The sequence below is a fragment of the Gossypium raimondii genome, chromosome 9, assembly GCF_025698545.1.
Source record: "Gossypium raimondii isolate GPD5lz chromosome 9, ASM2569854v1, whole genome shotgun sequence".
NCBI lineage: Eukaryota > Viridiplantae > Streptophyta > Magnoliopsida > Malvales > Malvaceae > Gossypium > Gossypium raimondii.
Genome location: NC_068573.1, coordinates 7,978,161 through 8,003,732, shown reverse-complemented (window position 1 = coordinate 8,003,732; position 25,572 = coordinate 7,978,161). Strand labels below are relative to the sequence as shown.

Genomic DNA, 25,572 nt, shown 5'->3' with positions numbered 1-25,572 from the left:
ATGATGTGTTCTATGTCTCTATGCTATGGAAGTACTAATCTAATTCATTGCATGTTGTTTCGATTGAGGAAGTTGAAATGAGTCCGAATTTGACTTATGAGGAGGAGCCCGTACAAATTTTTGATCAAGAGGAAAAAGTTCAGAGGAGGAAACGAATATCATTGGTTAAGTTATTATGGCGGAATCATAGCACTGATGAGGCTATATAGGAGATAGAAGATTCAATGCGGAGACAGTATCCTCATCTGTTTAGATTAGGTAAATTTCAAGGACAAAATATTTTTAAGGAGGGGAGAGTTGTCATGCCCCGACCTATGGGTTAAATTTTGGAGTAAAAATTATGGACTGTTGAATTTATTTTAATTTTCTAATTGAACGTGCAATTGGGTTTTTGTTTGGGCCTGATCTGTCAGAATGCTGAAAACCCTAGTACAACAAACCCTTAGTGCCACATTTTCTAGTGTAGAAACCTTAATGCTGCAAAACCCTAGGTATTTTGCTTGGCTACCCCCTCTTTTTCATTTTCCTTTGTTTTGTGTCACCCCTAACCCTAGTTCTCTATTTTCTCTCATTTGTTTTCCCTAGCCGCCTCCTCTTCTCCTCTTCATTGCCTCGTTCTTCCCTTCTCCTCTCTTTTCTTTTCTTTTCCTTTTCCTTCTTTTTTCTTTCATTTCTTGGCCACCGCACCGTAGTTATCGTCGCATCCTCTACCACCTTTGAATTGCCGATTTAACTCCTCTTGCCGAATCACCCTTTGTTTGATCGGATCCCTCTGGTGTTTAGAATTGTCAAAAATCATTTTCCGTTCCCAATTGCGATAGTTTGGAAAGTGAAATTCCCCATATTTATTGGATTCCAGTTTCGGTTAAGCAGTCGAGTTGTGGTTAACCCTTTTTCATTTTGATTAATTGATTTCTGTTAGATCTTCTTGAAACCTTTAATGTCAATTGCTAACATGGGTGTTTTGTGTGTGTATGTCATTTGAAGGGCCAAATCTAAGTGAACCCGATTAGATTTGATCTGGAGAAGTGTTGCACGAGTGTATACGTGAAGGTGTGTGTCCCAACTGTTTTGTGCCGTGTGTGTAAGTGGGCTTTGACCGAGTGGTGCTTTAGATTATGTGTACTTGTTGTTATTATTACTACTTCTAAACAAGTTTGATTTGTGAATCTGATTGCACTTAGAAACATCAAATCTGAGAGGGGTACGTCCTCGGTTAACTCGCTGAAAAATCGTGAGTACTGTTTGGTTGTAAACCCACCTGTGTACCGTAAGTATAGGTGAACTATGTTGTTATTTTTATGAATTGGTGTTGTTGGGTATGTTTGGTGATGTTCCAATGATATTTTTGTTCATACCTTTAATGCATGCCTATTGTTATTGTCAAACTACAATCTGTTATCATTCGTATGAGAGTTGCATGGTAATATTGTTACTATTTTCTAATATCGGTAGCATGCCATATTATTGCATTGGGAATTGGGTTGTTGAAGGAGGAAGTTCAGGCTTTAAAAGTTTGATTGGTTCACTGATCGAATCTACTGTTATACTGGCGTTTCATCCATAAATATTGTTTCGGTATGTAGGGATGGACAAGTTTTGGGGAACTCTTACTGTGGTGTGTAGGGATGGATTGGATAGTGTAATGCACTGACATTCATAAGCATTTTAGTAGTTACTGTGTTTTTTGTGAATATCATGATACTGATACGTATTGTATATTGTATGCTTGCATGCTATTATTTACTACTTGATATGAAAGCTGCTCACTTGTTAAGGCCATACTCAGCTTTATAGCTCACTCCTTAATTTTCCATATTTTTAGATAACTCGTGAGGTTAGGGCTCGAACTTTGCATTCAGAGGACCGTTGTCGGATTTTATCAAAAATAAAACAAAAACTTATTTTTATCTTCAACTTATTTCATAGTTTTTACTTGGTTTTGCTTTGTATAAACAGATTGTGGCATGGACTTGGTTATTCCTTTAGTTTGGGCTTTGAATTATACAATATATATCTAAAATTATTGGATAAAAAGTAAATACTTAATTATGACATGAGGTATCATTTTGTAATGAATAAAGTTTTGGGCTTAAATTTTCAATCTTAATAGATGAGGTTGAATCAAAATATTTATTTGGATCTAAAATAAACTCTTTTTTTTTTCAAATGGCTTAAAACCTTAGCAATTTAGTTCTTAAAGCAACTTCGAACTAAAAAGATGATGATTTTGGTAAAAATCAATAGAAGCGTACTCTAATTTTCAAATCACGGTCAAATCGATTAATAAAATAAAATATTTAAAAAATAGATTTTTAACCTTTTCTAAAATTGAATGTTTTTACTAGGTCATTTCAGTGGCTAGTATGACCTCCATAGTTCAACTATAACGTCTGGATTGGGTTGGGGAGGTTACACTACTGGCTTGATGACTTCATCTTCCCCTATATATTTCCAATTCTCTCCTCCCCCCTCAGGCTGTAGTTGTTTATCCAACCTGAACATGGTGGTCGTTAGTGTTGGAGAAAGCGAAAAATTGAATATGCTTAAGTCTTCTTCATGGTTTCCCCTTTAAATTGTTTTATTTACAATATTTTTATTTTAGTTATAAAAATTATTATTCTAATAAATAAATTTCATGTTAGGAAAATAGAAAAATGGGCAATAGTTTATTTATGAATATTTTTATAATTTTTATTTATTTTTATTGAAAAATAAAATTTTTATTTTATTTTTAAATTTTTAAGCATAACGACTAAATTAGTAGAATGGGTAAAGTTGATGGTTAAATTTGTTAAATTTTTAGAATTAAAATCAATTTGATAGAATATTTATACATTGGGCTTTTGGTAATGATTTAACAGATGATTGGCCAAAATATTAAATTTTAATAAATGATTAAATTAAAAACATTAAACCTGAATAATGATTAAAACAAAATAAACTCTAATAATTAGGTGACTGTTTTATAATTTACCCTTGAATTTAAGATTAAGAAACTTGGACACAACCAGTCTAATATATTCTATAAATGAAATTTAGAGAGCCAATGAACAAACCATTTGAATGAGTAAAACAGTTTAGAAAAACTTTAAAAGATAATTTTATAAAATATATTTAAACCTTTAACCCATTGAATCTATATTAAACCACTATTTTAAACCAAATATGTTTTATTCAGTACTTCTTTAATCTCTAAAATTATACACCCAATTCGATCTTTTGAAGGATAAAATAATAGAAAAAAAAGCACCTCTAAAACTCTACCGTTTTATTTAAATAAACTCTTACAACACATTAACCATTCCTTTTCTAATATTTATATAAAAATTAAATTAACAAAGGCTATTCTTAAATTAAAATATTAAATATATTTTTGATAATATTAAAGTTTAAAATTCTTAAAACAATATGCATAAATAAAAAAACCAATATTCATAAAATATATAAAACGTAATATTTTTATAAATTATGTATTTTGAAATTTCTTATAAGTTATGAATCGATAACACTGACACGACACGACACGACACGACAAGACACGACATGTTTTTAAAATCAAATTCCTGCATGAATCGATGTTGCCCCTATTATATTATTACATATTAAATATTACTTATAAATATATATATTCAAAATATAAAAAGTAAAAACTTGATTTATATTCATATTTAAAATTAAGTATTCCACTAAATAATAGAATAATATTAATTATATAAAATAAATATAAATATAAATATAATTTTTATAAATCAAATACAATTTCTATTATGATTATAAAATATTTTAATAAATGCATTAAAATTTATATATAAATTGTCATACTAATGTTTTATTTTAATAATAAATTTAATGTATCTAAAAAATTATAAGATATTAATAATATAATTCAAACATTATTTTTAATCTAATGGCAAAATTTTCATTGTTAATCCATTCCTTTCCTATTCTATAATATTAATCTACCCAACCAATCAATAGAATAGTATTATATGTCTATTCAATTTTCATTTTAATTTTCTATTCCAATCCTATTTTATTTCATTCCAAAGAATATAATGCTATCTATTTTAATTTTTTATATGTTTTAACATGATTTTAAAGTCCTGACCCTTTTTTTTTCCTATGATTTTATATATTTTTTTTAAAAATCAATTACTTAGCATGATGTAATGAATGATAGTAGTCTGAGTTGATCAACAACAATGTAACATCTTGCATTTGAATCCGCCATCTCGGTCGAGTCTAGGGTGCTACGCTGAGTGATATCTATTTTAATTTTTTAAAAATATTTTGTTAACCTGAAATCAGTGGCTAAGTAACAAGCTAAGTATTGGCAGAAGTGACTAAGGAAGTTGACGCTTCTCCGAGCACTACAAAACAAAAACCAAAAATAAGGGGCACAAGGATTGTTTACGCAATTAGGTTTTCACTACATCTGCAGAGTCTAGATCAGTGAGAAATAGTCACTTTCTTCAACACTTACAATAAGTGAACTTAAATCTATCACGCCCCAGTGACAAGTTTCTCATTTTTGCACCTTTAAAGGTTGGTTCTCTTACCACTAAATTTACTCTGTGAAATTAGCTTGTAAAACCACAACACAAAGGTTTTACAATTAAAATGCACTCTCACAAATAATGTTCCTCACTTGTATAATAACCTATACAAGTCTTTTAATTATAAAGAGTTTTTCAAGACTTACTAACATAAAGCAGATCTATATCAATCCCTATTAGATAACAACTAAACTAGCTAAATACAGATTCAAAAGGATATCCAATGAGGGTAGCACACTTGGGACAAGGTCATTGGATGAGCACTGCGAGTAGCTTCCGTAATGGTATGAAATTGGTGAGAGCTCAATCATAATACTATAGTGGAATGACTTCATTACTAAATGAGTTTATAATTAATAGGTGCAAAAATGAAACTTAATTATAAATCATTTGAGCCCTAATTAAATATGTCTAATCCGTCCCTCTACTAGCTTGTTGAAATTAAAAAATGAATTACATATTGAATCAAATAAACAGAAATGCATAGAAATAATAAAGTTAGAGAAATGAGTTACATTCGACAATGAATGCGGTTTCTCACTAAGTATGGAAATGACACGAGGATTAATTTAAGTTTTTAAATTATTATTTAATTAATTGAAGTTCAAAATGAATTAAATTAATTGGTCATTTTGAATCCATTGAATGTAGAAATTAAATATATTTTCTCATAGATTCTTTTATGGTAAAGTTGTCATGATTTTAATAAAATTAAAATTGACTTGAGAAAATTATTTAATAAATAATCTTTATTTTGGTAAATGGAAAAACATGTATTAGGTTGGATTAAATTATAAAGCGTTAGGTTAATAGTCATGGAAGCACATATAATTGGACCCAATACAGGAGAGGCCTGAATCCCATCATAATACATATGAAGGGAAGCACACCCTATAACCCGCCCTTTTCTCCTAGTTCAACAAAGGGATTGGTTTTTCTATTAAATAAATATTATTTGTGTTCTTCTAATTCAACTAGGGTTTCACTTCCTCTGTCTATAAATAGGTGGCACTGGTAGGGCTAAAAACACAATAAGTTTCACACAACTTTGAGAAAATTTTCACATAACTTTGAGAAATTGCTATTCTGCCAAAAAATAATGAGAATTTATTTCTAAGTATAAATTCTAATTTTTGGGAATAAGAATTCTACTAGTTTCTATATGAGAGAGAGATTTACTTTTCCTACGGAAAGTGAGAAAATTATTTTTGGTTCTGTGTTTGATTCAACATTGTTTGAGCCAACACTAGAAGTAATTCATGGTACGAGAATAGTAGAGAAGACTGTTCGATTGAAAGTCCAAAATGACAAGGATCCGTCTCGCTCAAAGTACAAGTATATTTTGGGAAAAAAATTATTACTATAAATATCATAAATCGACTTAGTTTTCAAATTTTTATTTTTCCATTGTGTAAAAATATCGTTTTTGAACCGAATTTTTTTCCGAATGTGGACTCCCTCCATAATCTTCTCATCAAATTTCGTGGTGGCAATACACTTGCCTTTTGTGAAGTTGACAAGCATACCTTGGTCACATACTTAACTTATGTTGACCAGGATGGCTTTAAGATCATTAACCAACAACATATTATTTAATCGAGGCATACCAAGGACATTCAAGGTTCCCTTTCTAAGTATTTGACCTTTCTTCCCATCTCCAAATGCCACCTTCCCAACAAGATAATTCTCAAAGTCAGACAAGTGCAATTGATTACCTAGAATATGTCGAGAGCAACCACTATCAAAATACCACACTCGATCAATGGTAAACTTTAGTGAATGATATCCAACTGAAATACATCTAGTCTCCTTATTCATCCACATTCATTTTTTCATCTTTAGAACTGATGTGGAATGGGGAGTAGGCACTTCCTTACGCACTACGTGTGTCCACATTAGATTATGTAGCATATTGAAACTCCAAGGCTTGGTATGTCTAAGGGCCACACAATAATAACAAACCACTCTGTGAAAGATGATTACCTTTTGTTATTCTTGATCAACACGAGATTTGAACATTCACCAGAATCATTAGAACTTAAAGCCTTAACAAAGCTAGTAGGGTTCTGAATCACAACCTTTCTCTTGTGAACATACCTTAGACCTCCCTTTCCAAGATCTCTCATTCCTACTGCAAGGATTTCATCAAGTTTGTTTCTACTGGTGGTAAATTTCTCGAGCATGAGTTTAGCTTTAACAAGCTCATTCTTAACCTTTATTTGATTATCGAGATCTTCTACAATAAGTGATTCTTTTACTTCCACCTATTTAACCAAATTAGCATTTTCACCATTCAATTGTTTATTCTCCTACAACAATAGAGAATTTAGTTTACAAGCTTGCCCACATTTTCCCAACTTCTCTTTGTAGGTTTTTTGGAAATTCTTATTAGAACCAATACACAAATCTCCATCTGAATCTTCTTCAACTCATTTGACCACATTGGTAGCAAAAATAATATTATCGTTTTGATGATCATCTTTTGAGTCCAAGCTGCTAAACTAAATTTTCACCACTCCAGGTCAGACAAAGTGACTTTTTCTTCTTTAGAATGTTAGCACACTCAAATTGGATATGGCTACACTCCTAACATTCATCGACCTGAACACCCTTCTTATTATCTTTCTTAGGTACCTCTTTAATGAAAATTCCCTTTGATTTGTTTCTATAGACATTAGCATTAGCTTCAAACTTTTTGAACCTCATTCCCTACTTCTTGAATGCGTTGTTACAATTTTGTGTAAGTAAGGCAATCTATTCCTAGAGATCCTCAAGTGCACCAGTTTGAGAAGTTGACATTACATCACCCACTTGGAGAGTAATGTTTCTCTCACATTTTGCCCTACTACATTTAGCTTCATTGCAATTCAGCTTCTCTACAGTTCATCTCAAAAGTTTGCAAAGAGTCAATGAGTTCATCAATGGGCAACCTTTCAAAATCTTTGGCCTCTTCAATAACAATAACCTTGATGGAGAATCTCTTAAGAAAAGATGAGACTCATTTCTAACCAATTTGGCATTGGAGTATTCTTCCCTAACTACAAATGCATGGTTTTGTAGATTACACAACTTTGCATAGAAATCTCCTATAGTTTTCGATTCTTGTATTCTTAAGCCCTTAAATCTAGAGGTCAACATCTACATTTTCGACTATTCAACAGTGGAGCTACCTTTATGAGCTGTCTCCAAAATATCCCAAGTAGATTTGGCAATAGTACACTTAGCAATCCTTTTAAATTCTTATAAGTCTACTCAACAAAAGATAGCATATAAGGCTTTAAGATGGCATTTGCGTGCTTTTCTTCTCTAGTGGTCCATTATACCTCTAGCTTAAGCACTCCCCATTTTCCTTGTCCATATGATGGCTTCCATTTAGTAGGAACTGCTCGTCTAGCCTTTTCATCAATGAATTTTATGTATTCCTTTATTCGTGCTTTCTAGCAGGCATAATGGCCAATCTCCATCTTTGGGGGATGTGAGGTAGATGATCCTTCTGTAATTTAGATTTAGAAACATCATAAATCTTCACTAGCTATGTTAAGTGGCATGTTCTAATACCAGTTGTTGACTTGAAATCAGTTGATAAGTAACAAACTAAGTGCGAAGAAAAGTGACTGGGGAAGTTGACACTTCTCCAAGTAATGCGAAATAAAGAACAAAAATAGGGGACATAAGGATTGTTTACGCAGTTCAGTTTCCTTACATATACAGAGCCTAGCTCAGTGAGAAATGCTCACTATCTTCTACACTTACAACAAGTGAACTTAAATCTATCATACCCCAGTGATAATTTCATCACTTTTGTGCCTTTGAAGACTGGTACTGTTACCACTAAATTCATCCCTGTGAACATAACTTGTACAAAGGTTTTACAATCAAATACACTCTCATAAATAATGTTCCTCACTTGAATCGATTAAGTGCTCTCAACTCTTTGTACAATAACCTATACAAGTCTCTCAATTATATAGAGTATTTTGAGACTTGCTAATGTAATGAAGATCTATATCAATCCCTATTAAACAACAACTAAACTAGTTGAATACAATATAATAATAACAAACAGGGAAAATCATTGATTGTTAGAAGCTAAGCCTTCAACGTTCTAATCTGATCGAACTTCATCGATCTAAGGGATTAGATAGACATGATTCACTCTGATCCTTCAAACATGTTTCCCAAAGTGATATGATATTCATAATGGGCTTAGATACAACTTACAATATCAGCACAACCCAAAATTTTGGTTCAATAAATTGTCAATCACCTAAATATGGAAATAGACTAGTTTATCATAGTGCTTTAGGAATTGGGTGCTTCCTCAGGCACATGTCTGTCATTCCATATTTTTCAACATATTGAAATATTAATATCAAATATTATAAATTTCAATATTATTAAACATACATATTTAATTATTTCTTCAATAATATAATAAATTATTAATATAATTTTTCATTTTAATAAATTATTTAATATTATAATTTTTAATAATAAAATTTAACAATAATAATTTTAAATTAAGTAATATTATTCATTTATTATTGAAAATATTTATATTAGCATTAAATAATAAATATTGAATAGTATAAAATATGAATATCTGTTTAAATCATATTTAGGTTCATTTATTTTTTCAACTCTAATGTGTCATTAACCACTGTTTTAAATATAATATATGTAATTTAAATTAAATTTTAATTAGGTATTGTTTATTATTAAGTTTATATGCCATATTAATTATTATAAAATAAGTTTTGGTTGTAAAAAACTGTTACTATAATATTTTGTAAAATTATATATTTATGTTGCATTTTCTCACTATGAAAAACTTTTAAAAATGTTTTCAAGCAAAATTTACTAAATCAGAATTATCTAAATACAGAAAAAATACATTTAAAGAAAAAAATACAATCAACTCATTTTTGAAAAGTTATTTTAATAAAACAAACATAGCTTAAGAGTAAATTAGTCATATTGCGCAATGATAATGACTTGCGTAAATTAATTTTCAAACCATCTTGAGCTTCTTCCTCTGCTTTTTGACAAAAGAAATAACTTATGGATTGAACATCTATCTGATCGTACTTCTAGAAAACCAAAATTTAATAGGTAGAGACATTCTTTTCCTAAAATGGAAACCTAACATCAAACACAAAAACTTTGACTTTTTTAAGTTTGCAACATTTGGGACCTCAACAACCTAAACCAATGTCACCTTGTTTCATGAGAATATGCATATCTTTTAGACTTTTGATGGAGAACTAATGTCACTTTTTGCTTTTGATTGGTTTTAATGTACCATCTTTACAAGAATTGAAACAAGTTGGGAATGTGGTTTTATTTTAAAAAAAAATTATCTATACTTCTATATAAGAATTTGATTTAGTTGGTGTCACCTATCAATCTAAACTCAATTCAATTGTGAAATTATTAAAATATATCATTTTACAAAGCAATAAAGATTATTTTTAAGGATGTTTTTGTTTTTTTATATAGAATCTTAAAAAAAACCAAGAAGAATTTAATGCAAGGAATTATATTTTACCATTTCACCATGTGAATTTTGTAACATTTAATACTTTTTAGTATGAAAAGAATATTTAAATTGTTTTGACTTCTAATCATATTTTTAAAGCGTTGGTTGAATGAGCATTGAATGAATCTAGTTTTCCCTTGAAGCTAAAGAGAAAATGACCATAAAATTTAGCTATAAGAGTAAGAAAGCTTAACTCATACAAATGCAACTAAGAAACATGGTGAATGACTTTTAATATCATGGAAAAGAAATATTAGAAAATCGTATCCTAAAAGCTAGCTATTAAGCAAATATAAACCTAAAGAAAAACCCAAAGTGGAAAACAGAAACATAATATTCAAAGTGAAAACTAGAACTTGGGATTTAACTTTCACCATAGCAACTTCTAAGTGTTCTTGACATAAGATTTGCAAGTTTCTTGTTTGATAATTCAAAGCAATTAGGGAAAACACAATCCGATGAATTCCCTGAAATCTTGTTTCTTGGAATCCCGATTTCATCGGCCAACTTCTCGGCTTCATCCTCGCACTGAATGATTCGGTCGAAGCAAATGTACCTTCCAAATGCTGTCGTCGTTTTCATTGCCTCGAACACCGATACATGTGCCTCAGCCAATCTTCTTACATCAACAGTGGCCAATAAACCATTTGCATACATTTCTTGAGCTCCTGAGTTTTAATTTTTTTTCATAAATTAACTGATATGATTCGGCATTATCAAGAATGGTTTAAGTTTTGAAAAAAATACCCTTAAGATAAGCTATTGTTGCTGTTGGATTTCTATAGGAGAATTCATGGCCTGTAATGAGTCCTGGACAAATAGTGGTCAAATTTAAGCTCATTTCTTCAGCTATTTTCCATGCAACTTTCTCAGCCTTCAGCTTCCCCAATGCATACCAAAGCTATCAGATCCCAAACTTGAGTATGAGTGTTCGATATAAATATTTTTCATATATTTAGAGTGTTCTCAAAGGGTCATATCCCCGTACCATATTTGGGTATTTGTCGGATAAGGCTATCGAACACGAATATTTGTAAGAAAAAAAAAATCAGAAGTATGGATTCATACCTTTTTATCCACGCAAAGTGATTCATTGCTCCAACAGTTATGGTTAACCAAAGGGGGGAATTCATATTGGGAGTTATCTCTCCAAATGCAAGCCAAAAGCGAAGAAGTGAGCACACAGTGCTTGACAGATGGTGTTCTTGCACATGCTTTCATCACATTTTCACTGGCTTTTCCTTCCATTTCAGCCATGGATTTCTAACAAAACATAGAAAGAAAAGTTTGAAAAAAAAAACAACATATCTTAGTTAAAGAATAGCTAATAAATTGATTTGGTAATGGTGGACTCTTAAAGATGACAAAATTTCAAAAAGTAAAGTAAGCTTCAATGTGTATCTTAGAAAATATCACAAAACTTTTTAATCTTATGTTGATTTTACTTTTCATATTTAATTTTAAGCACATTCATATCAAAATACATGCTCGTATCAGTAATTGTGTCCATTAAGATTTTTGTAGGCCAATGTATGATGAAGTCCTCAAGCCATATCTTTTTCTATGATGGCAAAATTCATTCTTAAAATTTAGCTGCTTTTTTTTTTTCCTTCAGTTTTACATATTTCATCCCTTTCCCTTTACTTCTCATCACCAAAACTTTTCAATCTACCCCATGAAACACAATGAAGAGAGACAACTAAGAACTTGGCAATGTTGCAACAATTAGTCATTTTTTTCCCCCTAATGTTTATCACTACTACCTTAGAGTTCTTCCACAAATTCATTCATAAATTCATATAATCAGTGAAGAAATGTAAGACAAACGATATAAAACTCACAGAATAACCAGAGAGGCCGGCTGGGTCAGCGAAAGAAGAGGTGTGAAATACCCCACAACACCCATCAAAAGCTTCCATTAGCCCCTGGATTTCATTTGGTTTAGCCACTACCACAGATATTTTGCTCTTACAACCCATCATCTCCCCTGAAATCTCCATTTCCCTCAGCTTCTCTACATCTTCTGCAAATCATTTTTGAAATCAAACCAAGAAACCCATTTCAAAATCATTCAATTTAATAGCAATATAAACAGAGAATCTGACAAGGTTTTTTTTGTTTTTGATACCTTGATTAGCAACTAGCACTCGAACAAAGTATCCATGGAGCAAGAGACGATTAACTAAGGCAAACCCAAAGAAAGAAGCACCACTGGTAACACAAACAAGCTTGTCTTGAAGATCAACAATGGAAGAATGCGAGGTCAAGCCTTTGAATTCTCCATTGTCTTTTCTTCTTTCCATGGCAGCTAAGGCAACAAGAGTCTTGAACTCCCTTGTTTCATAATCTTCATCATGTGTCCTTGCAATTCCCATTTTCAGTAGAAGTTTTAAAACTCTGGGTTATGCTTTGATCCTTGGTTTAGTAATTGCTGAAATGGATTGAGGTTACTTGAGGGTGAAAAAGAGAGGGAGAATTTGGTGGGGATCTCAAAGGCAAAGCTTTGCAAAGAAAGTAAAACCATGCAAAAGGTGTGGGGTGCGGAATGAGTGTCAACGGAACTGGTAGAATATGATGACTTGGGCTGATTTAGTCTGGCTTAAATATTACGATAGACGGCAGCAAAAATAAAAAATAAGGGTACATCATCTATGGATAAATTTTTGTTTCTAACTTAATTAAAAAAATTACAATTTGGTCATTAAATTATTCAAAAATTTTCATTTAAGTCACTGAACTATTCAAAAGTTTGTCTTTAAGTAACTGGACTATTAAGGTTTTTTTTTATATAGAAAGGAGATTTATCAATGTGTTCTAAAAGGCGATTTGATGATCAATATGGTAAATCAATACACATTGATGAGTAAAAAAATATTCCTTAGATCCAAGCCGATCTGACGGTTTGTGCTAGAGATCTGAAAAAAAACTATTTGAATTTTGGTTCGCAGATTCATGACGTCCAAATCTATTTCATTAGAAAATAAAATTAAACTATAGAAGAAAAAGAGAAAGAGAGCTTTCAACCAAAATTTCAATATAATCAGTTTATTTATTTTATTTAAGTTGAACAAATTTATTCGCATAGACTTCAATCTCATTTCGCTCGAATCAATTAAAAAAAATAAAATCAAGTTATGACGAAACAATTGGACTTGTCAACTCGACTAACCCGAAATTTTTTCAATCGATTCAATCGTATGCTCACCCCTAGAAAGGGATATGACGATAAGACTCCACAGTCTAGTTACTCATGTGGTCCCTTATAAGACTCCAGCTCCTATATTACTATATTTACATATATAGCTCCATTAAAGTTGAGTTTAGCCCATTGTGATGGTAGAGTATTCTAGGCTATCACAATGAGGTTTGGAGACCATAGAATTCTTCAGCTCTCTCAATAGCAAGCCTTATGGGGATTTCATCTCATAGTGATTCTTGAAAGCTTTGCTATTCTTATAAAGCAAAAGTTTCCTAAGTAGAAAGGGAAACACAACTCTACATGGGATTCTATGTTTATACAACCACAAATTGAAAGTGATGTTGGCTTTAATCCACTCAAACTAGCCATCCTGTTTATACTTGAAACATGCTCATTAAACTTGATTTTATTCCATCCATGTTTACTTGCTAAGTAAGAAAGAAACAAGTGTTCTACTGTGTTTTCACCATTCAAAAATGTGGGAGCACGTTGGTCCCAGTTGGAGATATCTTCTAGCTAAAGGTGCCATTGTAAGCAAAGCTATTTGAGCACATCGCCACAAAATATCTTCAGCTTTGAGGGTATACTTAGTTTTTATACGAGGCTCCAAATATTGCTAGTCTCTATTGTATTGCGCCTCTCTACCACCATGCAGTTACCCTATTCTAAGGTGAGTTATGTGTTATTTGACTTATAGCCCCTGTATGTATGTTACGATATTCTTGCTTAGTCCCTCGTTTGTTATTAAGTTGTGTTATGTTGTATAGTTTATTTGTATTGGCGAACAGATTATGGGAAGTCTATGATGAGGGAGAGAACCCCCATGTTACTGATTTATGTATGAACATTCAAGAGCCATAAGGAAAATAAAATGCGCAAGGAAAACAAATAAAGCATGAAAAGCAAGATGAGGCTTCATAAATACAATTACAACATAGAAAAGAGAGGCAAGAACAATCATCAGTAAGAATTTAATTTTCTTCCTCAACTGGTGAAGAAACGATGGCGACACCCTCCATATTCTCCTCCCTTCCTTAAGCAGGTTCTTCGATAAGAGTAGGGCTGGTCACCTCGGGTTATTGGGGAATGAAAAGTTTATCTGATTCCCACAATTTCTTTTGGAACTCACTCTACTCCACGCTTCAGGGACATAGAGCGTCAAGGTCAAGGTCAGAATTTGTGAGTTCGTGCAGGCAATTTAAATCTACCTAACTCACATTAAAATGGCCCACTGCAACTTGGGTGTGCAACATAAGGTTTGACATCAACTTAGGCAGGTAGTTCTTTATGTTAGCCTTGGTCTATGCCTTGATGTTCTGTAGGGCCTCGTTGTTCTCTTTTCTGAGTTGTTCCAGATTCGTAAGGCATTGTTCCTCTAAGGCCTTTTTTTCAGCCTCTAATTGGCAGACCTTTTCCCTCATCTTCTTCTCTTTGGCTTCTCAAGATTTTTCTTTGGTCTCATAGGTGGAGATAGATTTGGTGAGCTCCTTGTTCTAGCAAATTGTGTCTTCATGAATTTGGCAGAGCTGGCTAAGTGATCCCTCACATGAACCTATGGTCTTGTTAAACTCAGCCCGTTTAACCTTATTTTTGTTGCAAAATTCAGTTAAAGCCCAACCAAGGGGTCTGCAATCTGCCACCACCATCTGAAAAAAACCCACTAATTCCTCCAGATAAGGTTTTTGAGAACTAGCTTAGGAAGAAGAGGGGTAGGCATGCTCTCTCAACTCTTAGGGTAAGTCTTTCTCCCATCTCTGTCTGACTTTGTAGGGGGAGAAGTGATACTACCCTATGTTGATACGATCTCTGCAAGGGAAGAAAGTGTTTACCTCACCAATTGGAGAAGTTAATTGTAAGGGTTTAAGAGGAGAAGTCCGTGGGAAGGAACGGATTGTACCAAAGCTTGGCTCCGTAATAGTGGGAATAGGTAGGTCCATGGGGATGGCGAATTCTGTCTAAGACTCAGGAATTTGAGGGACATCAAGAGAAGCAGTTCCTCCATTAGATGTAATTGGTTTTTTTCCTTGTCTGCGATGAATCAGCCTTCCACCACTGCTATGGGACCCTTCCTCAACTCACGACCTTTTACGGCCAATGTTGCTAGCCCTTACCCTTGGGGCAATAACTCCTTCACTCTCTCGTAAACTGTCACGATTATGTCTATGTCCATTTCGTGTCTGGAAGAGCTGAAAGAACTAGAGAAATCAAAAGAGCTTGCAGTAGCAACTGCATTATCAGTTCAACTGATTACTAAATGTTGACTCACTTTTATCACCCGCTAGTAAAGAGGACCAACGACGGAGATGCATCTTGCAGATTGTATAAAAAAAGTTATTAGGCTCATTCATCCTTCCTGTCAAAACTAGGGCCAAATCGTTATCATCTCTGTATAGCCATGCCCGATCTACGGACATCACCCTCTTAAGATCCACTGCTCAATAACCATTGGGCTCTTCCCTTCCAAACAAAATCTGAAAATGTTTCTGTTGGTTAGAAGTTTCTTCAGCACCAAGTGCGACCCATCTTTAATCGATTGTATTACACACTGACAATTTTAGAATCGAAGAATCGATGCTGACGACATGTAGATTCCCTTGAGGTTAACCATTTTATTGGGAAATCTAGGTCACCTTTAAGCTTACTCCTCACTCGAATATACTTGTTACGGTTGAGGTGGAGATTTGAAGCCCAATTCTTAATTATGGGCTCATGACCAATGCAGGTACTAAAGTGTACCATCCCTACTGAAGCCCTTGAGTGATGAGTTTCAACTAGTAAAAACATTGGAAGACGCTGAGCATGGGTGGCTCTACCCGAATACAACAATCTAAAAAGTAGACCACCAACGTCCACCATGATAGGTTAGCAAGTTGCCCCAGTGCAATTTTATACTCGTTTAGTACTGTGTAGAATAAGGGATGCAAAAGGAGATGGAAGCCAACCTCCAATAGATAGAGAGGTAGTATGAAAACTCTTTATGTATCACTTAATCTTCTCTTCTTCTAGACGATTTCAAAGTTGTAAACAAAGTTGGGTAGACAAATCCCTCGAACGGCCAGGTGCTGTACCATTTCTTCCTAGGTCGTTAGACAACGATAGGTAAGTGCTTATGTTGGAGTGCTAACTTCATGATTTCAGGGCTCCTCACCACCCTCATTAGTTGAACTATTCCCACGAACTTGATTGCTTTGACCATCGAGACCTTTTACCCTACCTCCCAAACTTGTCTTATCCCTAACCAAGTTAACTATAATATTCAATAAAAGGAAAAATGAAAAATGAAAAATGAAAGGTTAGCTTTGGAATATATTTAAGAACGGAAAGAAAGCAGAATATATACTTCGACGATAGGAATGGCAGGGAGTAGAAGAACATGAAAATATGAAGAAGAGATTAGGGATTTCAAGAGTTATGAAAGAGAGAAATTTAGGGAATAAAAGCAAATGGGACAAGTAATGATTTCACTTCCCTAAATTAAGTAAAAACATGACAAAAATATAAATTTCTCGGAAATAAGCTCGTTAAGTGTAATGGGATGCCTAATATGACCCGTCAAATTACAGCAGATTAGAAACCTTCTCTTTGGTTGCCATGCCCAAGTTAATCCGTATATTGCTAACTATTATAGGACTCCCAATTACGGGATCTAACAAATGGATGTCAAGATAGCATTTTTGAAAGTCTATCTTAAATAAAACATCTATATGATGCAACTCATAGGATATATAGCTAAAAGGAACGATCATAAAGTTTACAAATTGCTTAGATCCATATATGGGCTTAAGCAAGCATCTCGTTCATAGAATCAAAGATTTGATCAAGCGATTAAGACTTTTGGATTTGAGCAAAACGTAGATGAACCTTAAATTTATAATTATTTAGGGTATGAAAATGTGGTCTTTCTCGTTTTATATATCAATGACATTCTACTTATTAGGAATAATGTAGGGACATTGTCATTGGTTAAACTCTGGTTAACTCAACAGTTTAGCATGTAAAGATTTGGGAGAAACTAATATTGTTCTAGGCATTTGAATCCTAAGGGATCAAAAGAACAAAGTGTAGCACTATCTTAGGTTTCATACAGAGAAAAGATATTAGAGCGTTATGTAATAATTGATTTGAAGAAGGGAAATCAACCCTCCATATCAAGATTTCATCTCTTTGGAAGACTATCCTTAGACAACGGAAGAAAGAGAGAACATAAGAAAGGTTGCTTATGCTTTGATAGTAGGAAGTCTTATGTATGTTATGTTATGCAATGTCTAGATATTTGTGTCAAGATTCAAGGAAATCGACATTGGGCTATGTTTTTTTCCTAGACGACGAGTCCATAGTGTGAATAAGTGTCAAGCAAGGTTACAGTACTAAATTCACTATGGAGGGTCGAATACTATAACAATGCGGATATAACTAAAACTCAAATAAACCGCATAAGGACAAGACACATTGATACGAAGTATCCTAATGGAGATGGTAGTTTTTGACGGAATAGTGGATTTAGTCAAAGATCGAATATGAGGACATACCCCAAGGATTTGTTTTTCCAAGACTTTAATAGCTAGAGAGCTCTTTGGGAAACATATAGAGGGGCAAGTGGAAGACTGTTGGATCTGGTACCCTAAGTGTAGTGTTTTCGTCTAAGTAAACTTGTAATTTATCGAATAGGTAGGATAATAAATTTATTCCTGAATTATATTAATGCTTTATATATTGTCCTCACGTGGATTTTGTACGCAAAGCAAAATGGAAGCAAATGTTGCTCGCTGGTTGGCTAATGTTCAACTAATATTAAGCGGTATTATATGGTCGGATCATAATAGAGAAAGATAAATTATATTAGAAGATGAACCTAAACATGTCCTTAGTCTAATCAGAAATGAACAAACCGATTGAAAGATTAATATGTTTTTTATCAAGTTAAATTGGGGATATACTTTGTCTTGGGCATTGGAGCAGATGACTTCCAAAAGATAGAGACATAGATGTGACTAATTGGACTGACAGAACATCAGATAGGACCCAAGATGAATAGATTTTAAATGCTTATGGATTTATTCATTTGTGATGCTCATAGAGTAGCATACCTAAATCCTAAGTGGATGAAAAACTATGTATACGTGACTCGTACACTTTGATATAAGTGAAAGCCTGAGTTCAAATAGATAAAGAACCAAAAGCTAGTGCACTGGGTGTATGGCTTCTACAATATGTAGCGTTATTCAAAAAAGTGGAATTCATATCCTGAGACATGGGTAAATGATATCCTCTCATTGGCACTATATGGTTGATGAAAAGTAAACATGACTACGTGTCGTTTGTCTTTGTCATGAAAAACTTGATTACTATTTAATAGTAATTGACTTTACATGAAAGAAGATGTAATGGTTACAATGAGATAAAATAGGATCATTAGGAGAACGGATATTATCCCAAAGAGATTAAGGATATCCTATGAGGGTAACATACTTATGGCAAGGTTATTGGACAAGCACTGAGTAGTTACTTTCATAACGGTATGTCGTTTGGGGGTCACGATACTATAGTGGAATGACTTTGTGACTTAATAGGTTTATGATTAATAGGCGAAAAGTCAAAACTTAATTATAAATCATTTGAGCCCTAATTACATATATTTAATCGGTCCCTCCGCTAGCTCATTGAAACCAGAAATGAATTGCATGTTGAATCAAAATGAACATAATAAATAGAAATAGAAAAATGGAAAACGTTTAAAATTGATTATGGTTTTCATCGAAATGGAGAAATGAAATCATTTGAAAATAAATGTGGTTTTCTCAAAATGGAAATGGAAATGAAAATGGGAAATGATTCATTTGCAAATATAGATGAATTAGTTAAAAATGATTAGGAGAATAAGTTTATGTTTTCAAGTTGTTTTAAGGCCCGAAAATGAAAATAAACCATTCGATCATAATGAAAAATTTGAATTATGAAATATTACATATATGTGTTCAATAATTTTACGGGTAAAATCATCATTAATTTTATTGGGGTAAAATTGAGATGAGAAAATTATTTAATATAAATATATTGAAGTTTATTTTGGGAAATAGAAAAATAGAATTAGGTTAATTCAGATTAAAAAATATTGGGTCAAAAAATCTAGGAAGTGCTCGTAATTGGACTCGATTTGAGAGGGGCCCAAAGACCACTCATGGAATATGTATGAGGCGGCAACCCTAGTAGGAATACTAGGAGATGTCGTCCAGCCTACTCCTACTCTAAGTAGGAAGTTGTTTTTCTAGTTGAAAGAAACCTCTACAATTCAACACGAGTTCTACCTTCTCTTCTTATAAATAGATGGCACTTGTAGAGCTATTTACACAACTTTAAAATATAGTTACTTTATTGAAAAGTAGATAAAATTTATTCTCAACTATTAAATATATTTTTATGGAATAACAATTCTACCTGTTTTGTATTTGAGAAGAGATTTTTTCTTTCCACATAAGAGAAAAGAATTTCTAGTTCTGTATTTTGATTCAATTGGTTCGAGCCCACACTCGAAGCAGTTCATGATACGAAAATAGCGGAGAAGATCATTTCCTTGAAAGCTGGGAATACAAGGATCCATTTATTCGAAAACACATGTACTATTTTGGTCTAGGGTTTATTTTTATAAATATCACAAACCGAGTCATTTTCAAAATTTTAATTTTTTGTTCTGTAAGAAACCTGATATTTTCCAACAGAAACTTGTATAGGTGATGTGCAAGAGTTGTAACACTTAACATGTTCATTAGGAATTCTTATTATGAACATTTTGTAAGTAAAATAAGTGAGTCACTTGTTTTTACAATCTAAGTTTTTAGGGGGAGGACTTACAATGAAAGTAATCTAGATCTTAGGTACAAAGTGGGGTTGTTATACCGAGGTGTGATGTGACTTAAATCACTATTGTATGAGGTTGAAAAATAATGGATTATCTTTCGGGACAAGGTCCCATAAACGTAAGGAAACCAAATTGTGTAAACAACTCTTTGGTGTTCATCTTTGTTCCTTCACAATTCCAATAACATTTGCCACTTCTCTTAGCACTACTCTAGTGTTCTAGCAATTATCGACTACATCCTTCAAGCTCACCAACAACCAAGTCAAATTCAAAAAAAATTTAGTTGAACTTGATTAATTTACGAGTACAAACTTTTCATTTAGAATACCAAGCCTAAATATGTTATCTAAATAAACATAAAGATTATTTTACTAGATTTTTGTTTTCTAAATTTTATAATTTTACTTAGATGGAATTATAAATTTTTTGCCACAAATTTATAAGACAATTTAAATGCTTCAAACATGTTTGCAAACTTAAAATTTATATTTTTAGTTATTTTTTATTTCCTAAAATGCTTTTACTGAGAAATTAATTCTCAAATGTGCCTTCTTTTTAATATTGGTTGAAAAGTCAAATAATCCCTTTGAAAATTATTAAAGAATCAATTAAGCCTCTTGTTGAAAAGTGCAACCAATATAGCCTTTAAAATCCAGTTTTGTCACACCCATAAAGCGATGGATCCAAAATGGTGAGTAATGTATGTAAATAAACTGTTTTGGCGCATTATGTTATCATAACCCACCACCCTGTTGACTTGTTGTCGACTTAGAGAATTGGCACAAACTAGTGTTAAAATATCTACCCGTTAGTGGTATCTAAGGATTTAATTACAGTGTATCTTCAAGTGAGGAAAGAATACACACAATAAAGAATACGCTTCAGAGTTTTGGCTGAGTACGAAATGCTTACCAAGTTTATAAGAAAGTTGTAGGTGACTTAATTGTCTTTAACACCACGTCGTAAGCGAGTCACCACCAAGGTATAGTACGTTCGATCTTCACCGAATTTTTTTCCCCTAGCCCTATATTTAGTCGGAAAATCAAGGGGACTAGGAATATAAAAAGTGAAAGGGATGGAGGAAATTTGTGATGATTTTTCTTTCTATTTAACCTTTTGGTCCTTCTTTTTAACCTAAATGTTCTCTTCTTCTCCGTTAACCTAAAGCTAAGATTTCGTTTGATTACTGGATGATTCAACCTTCTGGCAAGTCTTATAGCACTGATTGTTACGATTCTTAAAGAGTAAAAACGCTAAAATATGTAAGAGCAGTAAGGTGTGAGTGGAAGGCCCCGTATGGCAGCAGTACGTAGTTGAAACGTTAGTAAAATATTTGTAAATGGAAATTCCATGATATTCTAAGCAGTTGTTGTTGCTAGATTGAGAAGAACAATTGAAACAGAAGCTCTAGAACAAGGTATAGGTAGGTCTCTAGTGAGTCTCTATTTTATAATGATTCTTTGTATGGTTGATGTCCCTATAGTTGTGCATGTCTTTTAGAGGATTTGTTATACGTATGTGTGTGTATGTGTATTCTGTAAAGCATTTGCATATATGTAAATGAAGGTTACAATGTGTTGCATGAATATGATGATGTGTGGTAAGCTTGTATGAAAAAACAAGTGTTGGGAAGTATGATTTTGTTATGGGTGTGAGTGAAATCTATATAAATGTGTCTATAATCTTAAATGAATAATGCATGACAAAATATGATTTGAGAAAAGGGGGTTCAGATAGATTGTTAGGAAAGTATGTGATATGATAATGGACATTGCAATGGTGCTTTAGTGATGTCCGTCGGGATAGTAAACACGAGAAAGGGTCAGTGTGAAAGATATGTGGAAAGGTCCATGGCTCATTATGCAAATGACGAATGAGCTGCATTTTGCTACTAGGGATTTTGCGTGTCTTAAGGGCGATGATGGGCAAACCTCAGGTGATGCTAAGTTTAAACAAATCCATATCGCCAAATACGACAGTTTATTTGGTGCTTTGGTGGCAAACGAAATAAGGCCTTTGTGGCGAGTTACCTGAAAAGCCTATGTGGCATATTATTTGGGAAGCCTTAATGGCTAATTTATCTAGAAAACCTTTGTGGTGAGTTACCTGAAAAGCTTATGTGACATATTGTTTAGAAGCTTTAGTGGAGAATTTATTTGGAATGCCTTTGCAAGGAGTTACTTGAAAAGCCTATGTAGCATATTATTTGGGAAGCCTTAGTGGCAAGATATGAGTATGTCTTTGAGTCATTTCTTGAAAGAGTTCTCAGTAGTATATGCAATTAATGAATCCGCTATAGTAACCTGCCGGGATAGAGAGCTTGGCATATTTGTAATTATAGTAGTGTAAGTGTCCGTCAAACTTGGGAATTATCATGTTATGTGTCACAATCATCTCGGATTCTATTGGATAAACTAAAAATATTGCATTGATCGGAATAAGTTCGTTGTCTGGATCAACTTAAGGATACGGTGTGAGTAGAATTCTATCAACTACAAGAGCCAATATAAGAATCCACCAAGAGTAGTATCCATATGTATATCATTTCGAGAAATGCATCCAAGTTCTATCTTTAAAAAGGGATTGTTAAATAGGATCTGCATTATGGTGTGAAGTTTGTAATCCGCTCAATGGACGGAATATGTATAAATTGGTTAAGTGTAGAGATGGACGTATAGCTACCCGCCAGGAATTAGAAAAGTATCTATCAAAGTCTAAAAGGAAGTCCAGAACTTGAAGTAGAGGGATCCAACAACAATGTTAAAGGAAATGTTGGTTGAGATTTACTAAGTTCCGTTGAACTTACAGATGTTTATTTGGAATGCAGGTTCTTAGAATTTTTCACACCTCAAATTTTGTGGATCCGAGATGAAGGCGAGTACATATGAATGTTACTTGACAAACTAAAGTTTGGCGCATAAAGTATCTACCCATAGAAGTATTTCAAGATTTCATTTCAGGGTATACTTCAATTGAAGAAAGAGTACAAAAATAGCAAAACATGCCTTATAAGAGTTACCGTCAAAGGTTTGGTACGTCTAGTTGCTTGAACATTGTGCAAAGTGGGTTCTGTAACGTGATCTGGTTAAGGGTCAACTGAGTGGATTGACAAATTAAATAATATTTGCACATGATTTTCTTTTATATTTTTCCCAGTTTGTGTAGGGCATTTACGGGACAATTTTTGTATACATTTAACACTTGTTAAGATCCATTAAAAATAACTAAGTATATATATATGGTAAGAAGGGAACATCTAGTTGGTTCTTATCCCTTCTGTTCTACAAACCCAAATATTCTCTTCTTTATCGTTAAACTAGAAGCTAATGTTTTTGGGTGAATCAGTGGATGTTTTAACCTCCAAGTAAGTCTGGTAGCTTTGTATGTTATGATTTTGAAAGAGTAAGAATGTTAAAAGATATAAAAATAGCATGTGTGAATAATAAGCCCTACATGGGGGTCATCTATAATTGAAATGTTAATAAATTATCTTTAAATAGGATTTTATTGGTGATTCCATGATCTTTTAAGCAATTTTTGTTACTGGTTCGGGAAGGACGACCAGATTTGTAAATGTGAATTTCATGTGGGTGATTATCTTGACTCATGTATGTTAATTTACAGTGGAGATTCATATGTTAATGTCATATCGAATAATTAGTGAGGGTAAATGTGTGTGTAGTATTGTAAAGTTGATGCATGTTTACAAATGAAATATATGACTTACTGCATGGATAAATTGATGTGTGGTATGTTTGCATGTGAGATCAGACATGGGAGAGTAAGAATTAGTCAGCTGTAGGTAAGTGTTTCTCTGTTAAATAGTTAAAACATCAATTTGTGATGCCTCTGGTAGGGTAGGTACATTGCTAAGTTGACAAGCAAATCACAACAACAATGAAAATACTCAGAGTGTAGCCTCCAGTGAGATGTAAACTGGATTGGCAGAACACGACATGAGGATGTGTAAGACCATGTGCCAGAGACCCATGTCATTGTATGCCAATGAAAATACTCATGGTGTAGCCTTTGGTGAGATGTAGACTGGGCTAGAAGATCACAACATGAAAATATGTATAAGACCATATGGGAGAAACCCCATGCAACCCTCTAAGATCGTCCATTAGGATAGTAAACACATAATTATCTGGAAAGCCTTTGTGGCGTATTCTGTGATGCTTTTATGACATATTCTGTAATGCCTTTGTAGCGTATTTCGTAACGCCCTTATGGTGAAGTCTGGTTAACCGCCTATTTAGTGTAGTTTGGGTAATCTTTGAGATTGCTTTGCTAGCTGATTCTATGGTAGAGATCTGGTTAAGTGTGGAGGTATCTATGATGGTTAGCCTTGTGATAGAATTTGAATATGCCTTAAGGGTACTTCTTTAAGCAATTCCCAATAGTGTCTTTGAAGATTGAATCTGTCATAGTAGCTCGTCAATACAGAGAACTTGGTGTAATCGTGGTAATGATAATTTGTCTAAGTGTTTGCCAAACCTAAGTTTGTCTACGCTATATAGTTTTAATGCAAGGTATAGAGGTTATCTAGAGTCTAAGCTATCTGCCAAATTAGGCGTTCTCATTATATGAAACATGGTTATTTTGGGATTCCATAGGATAATTTAGAAGATTTTTTGATCTGGGTCGGTTTAAGATATGATTTGATCAGTAATCTAACAACTATCGATTCGTTATGAGAATCCATCAAAGGTAAAATCTATATGAAGTTCATCTTAAAGATCAGTTATTATAAGTATTCGCCAAGAGTAATATCTATGAGTACACCATTTTGGGTGAAGTGGTCAACATCCGTTTGAGTGAGAGTTCACTGAAGAAAGGTTCTGAATGGATATCCTTATAAGGAATGCAACTATTTTTTGAAAAGGAAATGTAATCCACATAGAAGTAAGAAATCGAAAATCTACATAGTGAGTGAATTGTGTGAGTGGTAGTAAAGTGTGGAAGATGGTGTACATGTTTACGCCAATATTAGAAGGTAATCGTGAAGACTAAAAGAAGTCTAGAATTATCAAGTTGAGGAATTCAAGAAGAGACATTCAAGGTTAATGTAAGATAAAACTCACTAAGTTTGTTTGAACTTACATGTGTTTATTTATGTTGTAGGTTTCGCATTAAAAGTGGGTAGACAAGGAGGGACCAAGCCAAGATTACGCCAAGATAGCGGTTCGAGATGTGATATTATGCATACAAAGGGCACCATAGGAGCATAATGCTTAGTACACTACGCCATGTAGAGTCTGTCTTTAAGAAAGTGTAAAGTTTTAACATCATGTTACTTTGAAACTTTGATGTAGTTATTAAATATCTCATTTTATTTTAAGAACAGTATAAAAGAAATAAGAAGTATGATTTAGAATGGTTTTTACACCAGCTGTAAAATTTTTGCTAAGTGTTTATG

General features: G+C 33.2%; 1 protein-coding gene across 1 annotated transcript; it reads right to left on the bottom strand.

The window, feature by feature from the left end:
• Positions 1-10,414: 10,414 nt before the first annotated feature.
• Positions 10,415-12,654, bottom strand: LOC105798323 (cinnamoyl-CoA reductase-like SNL6). Its single transcript, XM_012628356.2, has 5 exons — positions 12,227-12,654; positions 11,940-12,121; positions 11,167-11,361; positions 10,846-10,999; positions 10,415-10,766 (listed from the first exon to the last, which is right to left on the bottom strand). The coding sequence occupies exons 1-5, from the start codon at positions 12,471-12,473 to the stop codon at positions 10,462-10,464; spliced, it is 1,083 nt and encodes a 360-aa protein (XP_012483810.1). The 5' UTR covers positions 12,474-12,654; the 3' UTR covers positions 10,415-10,461.
• Positions 12,655-25,572: the final 12,918 nt, after the last annotated feature.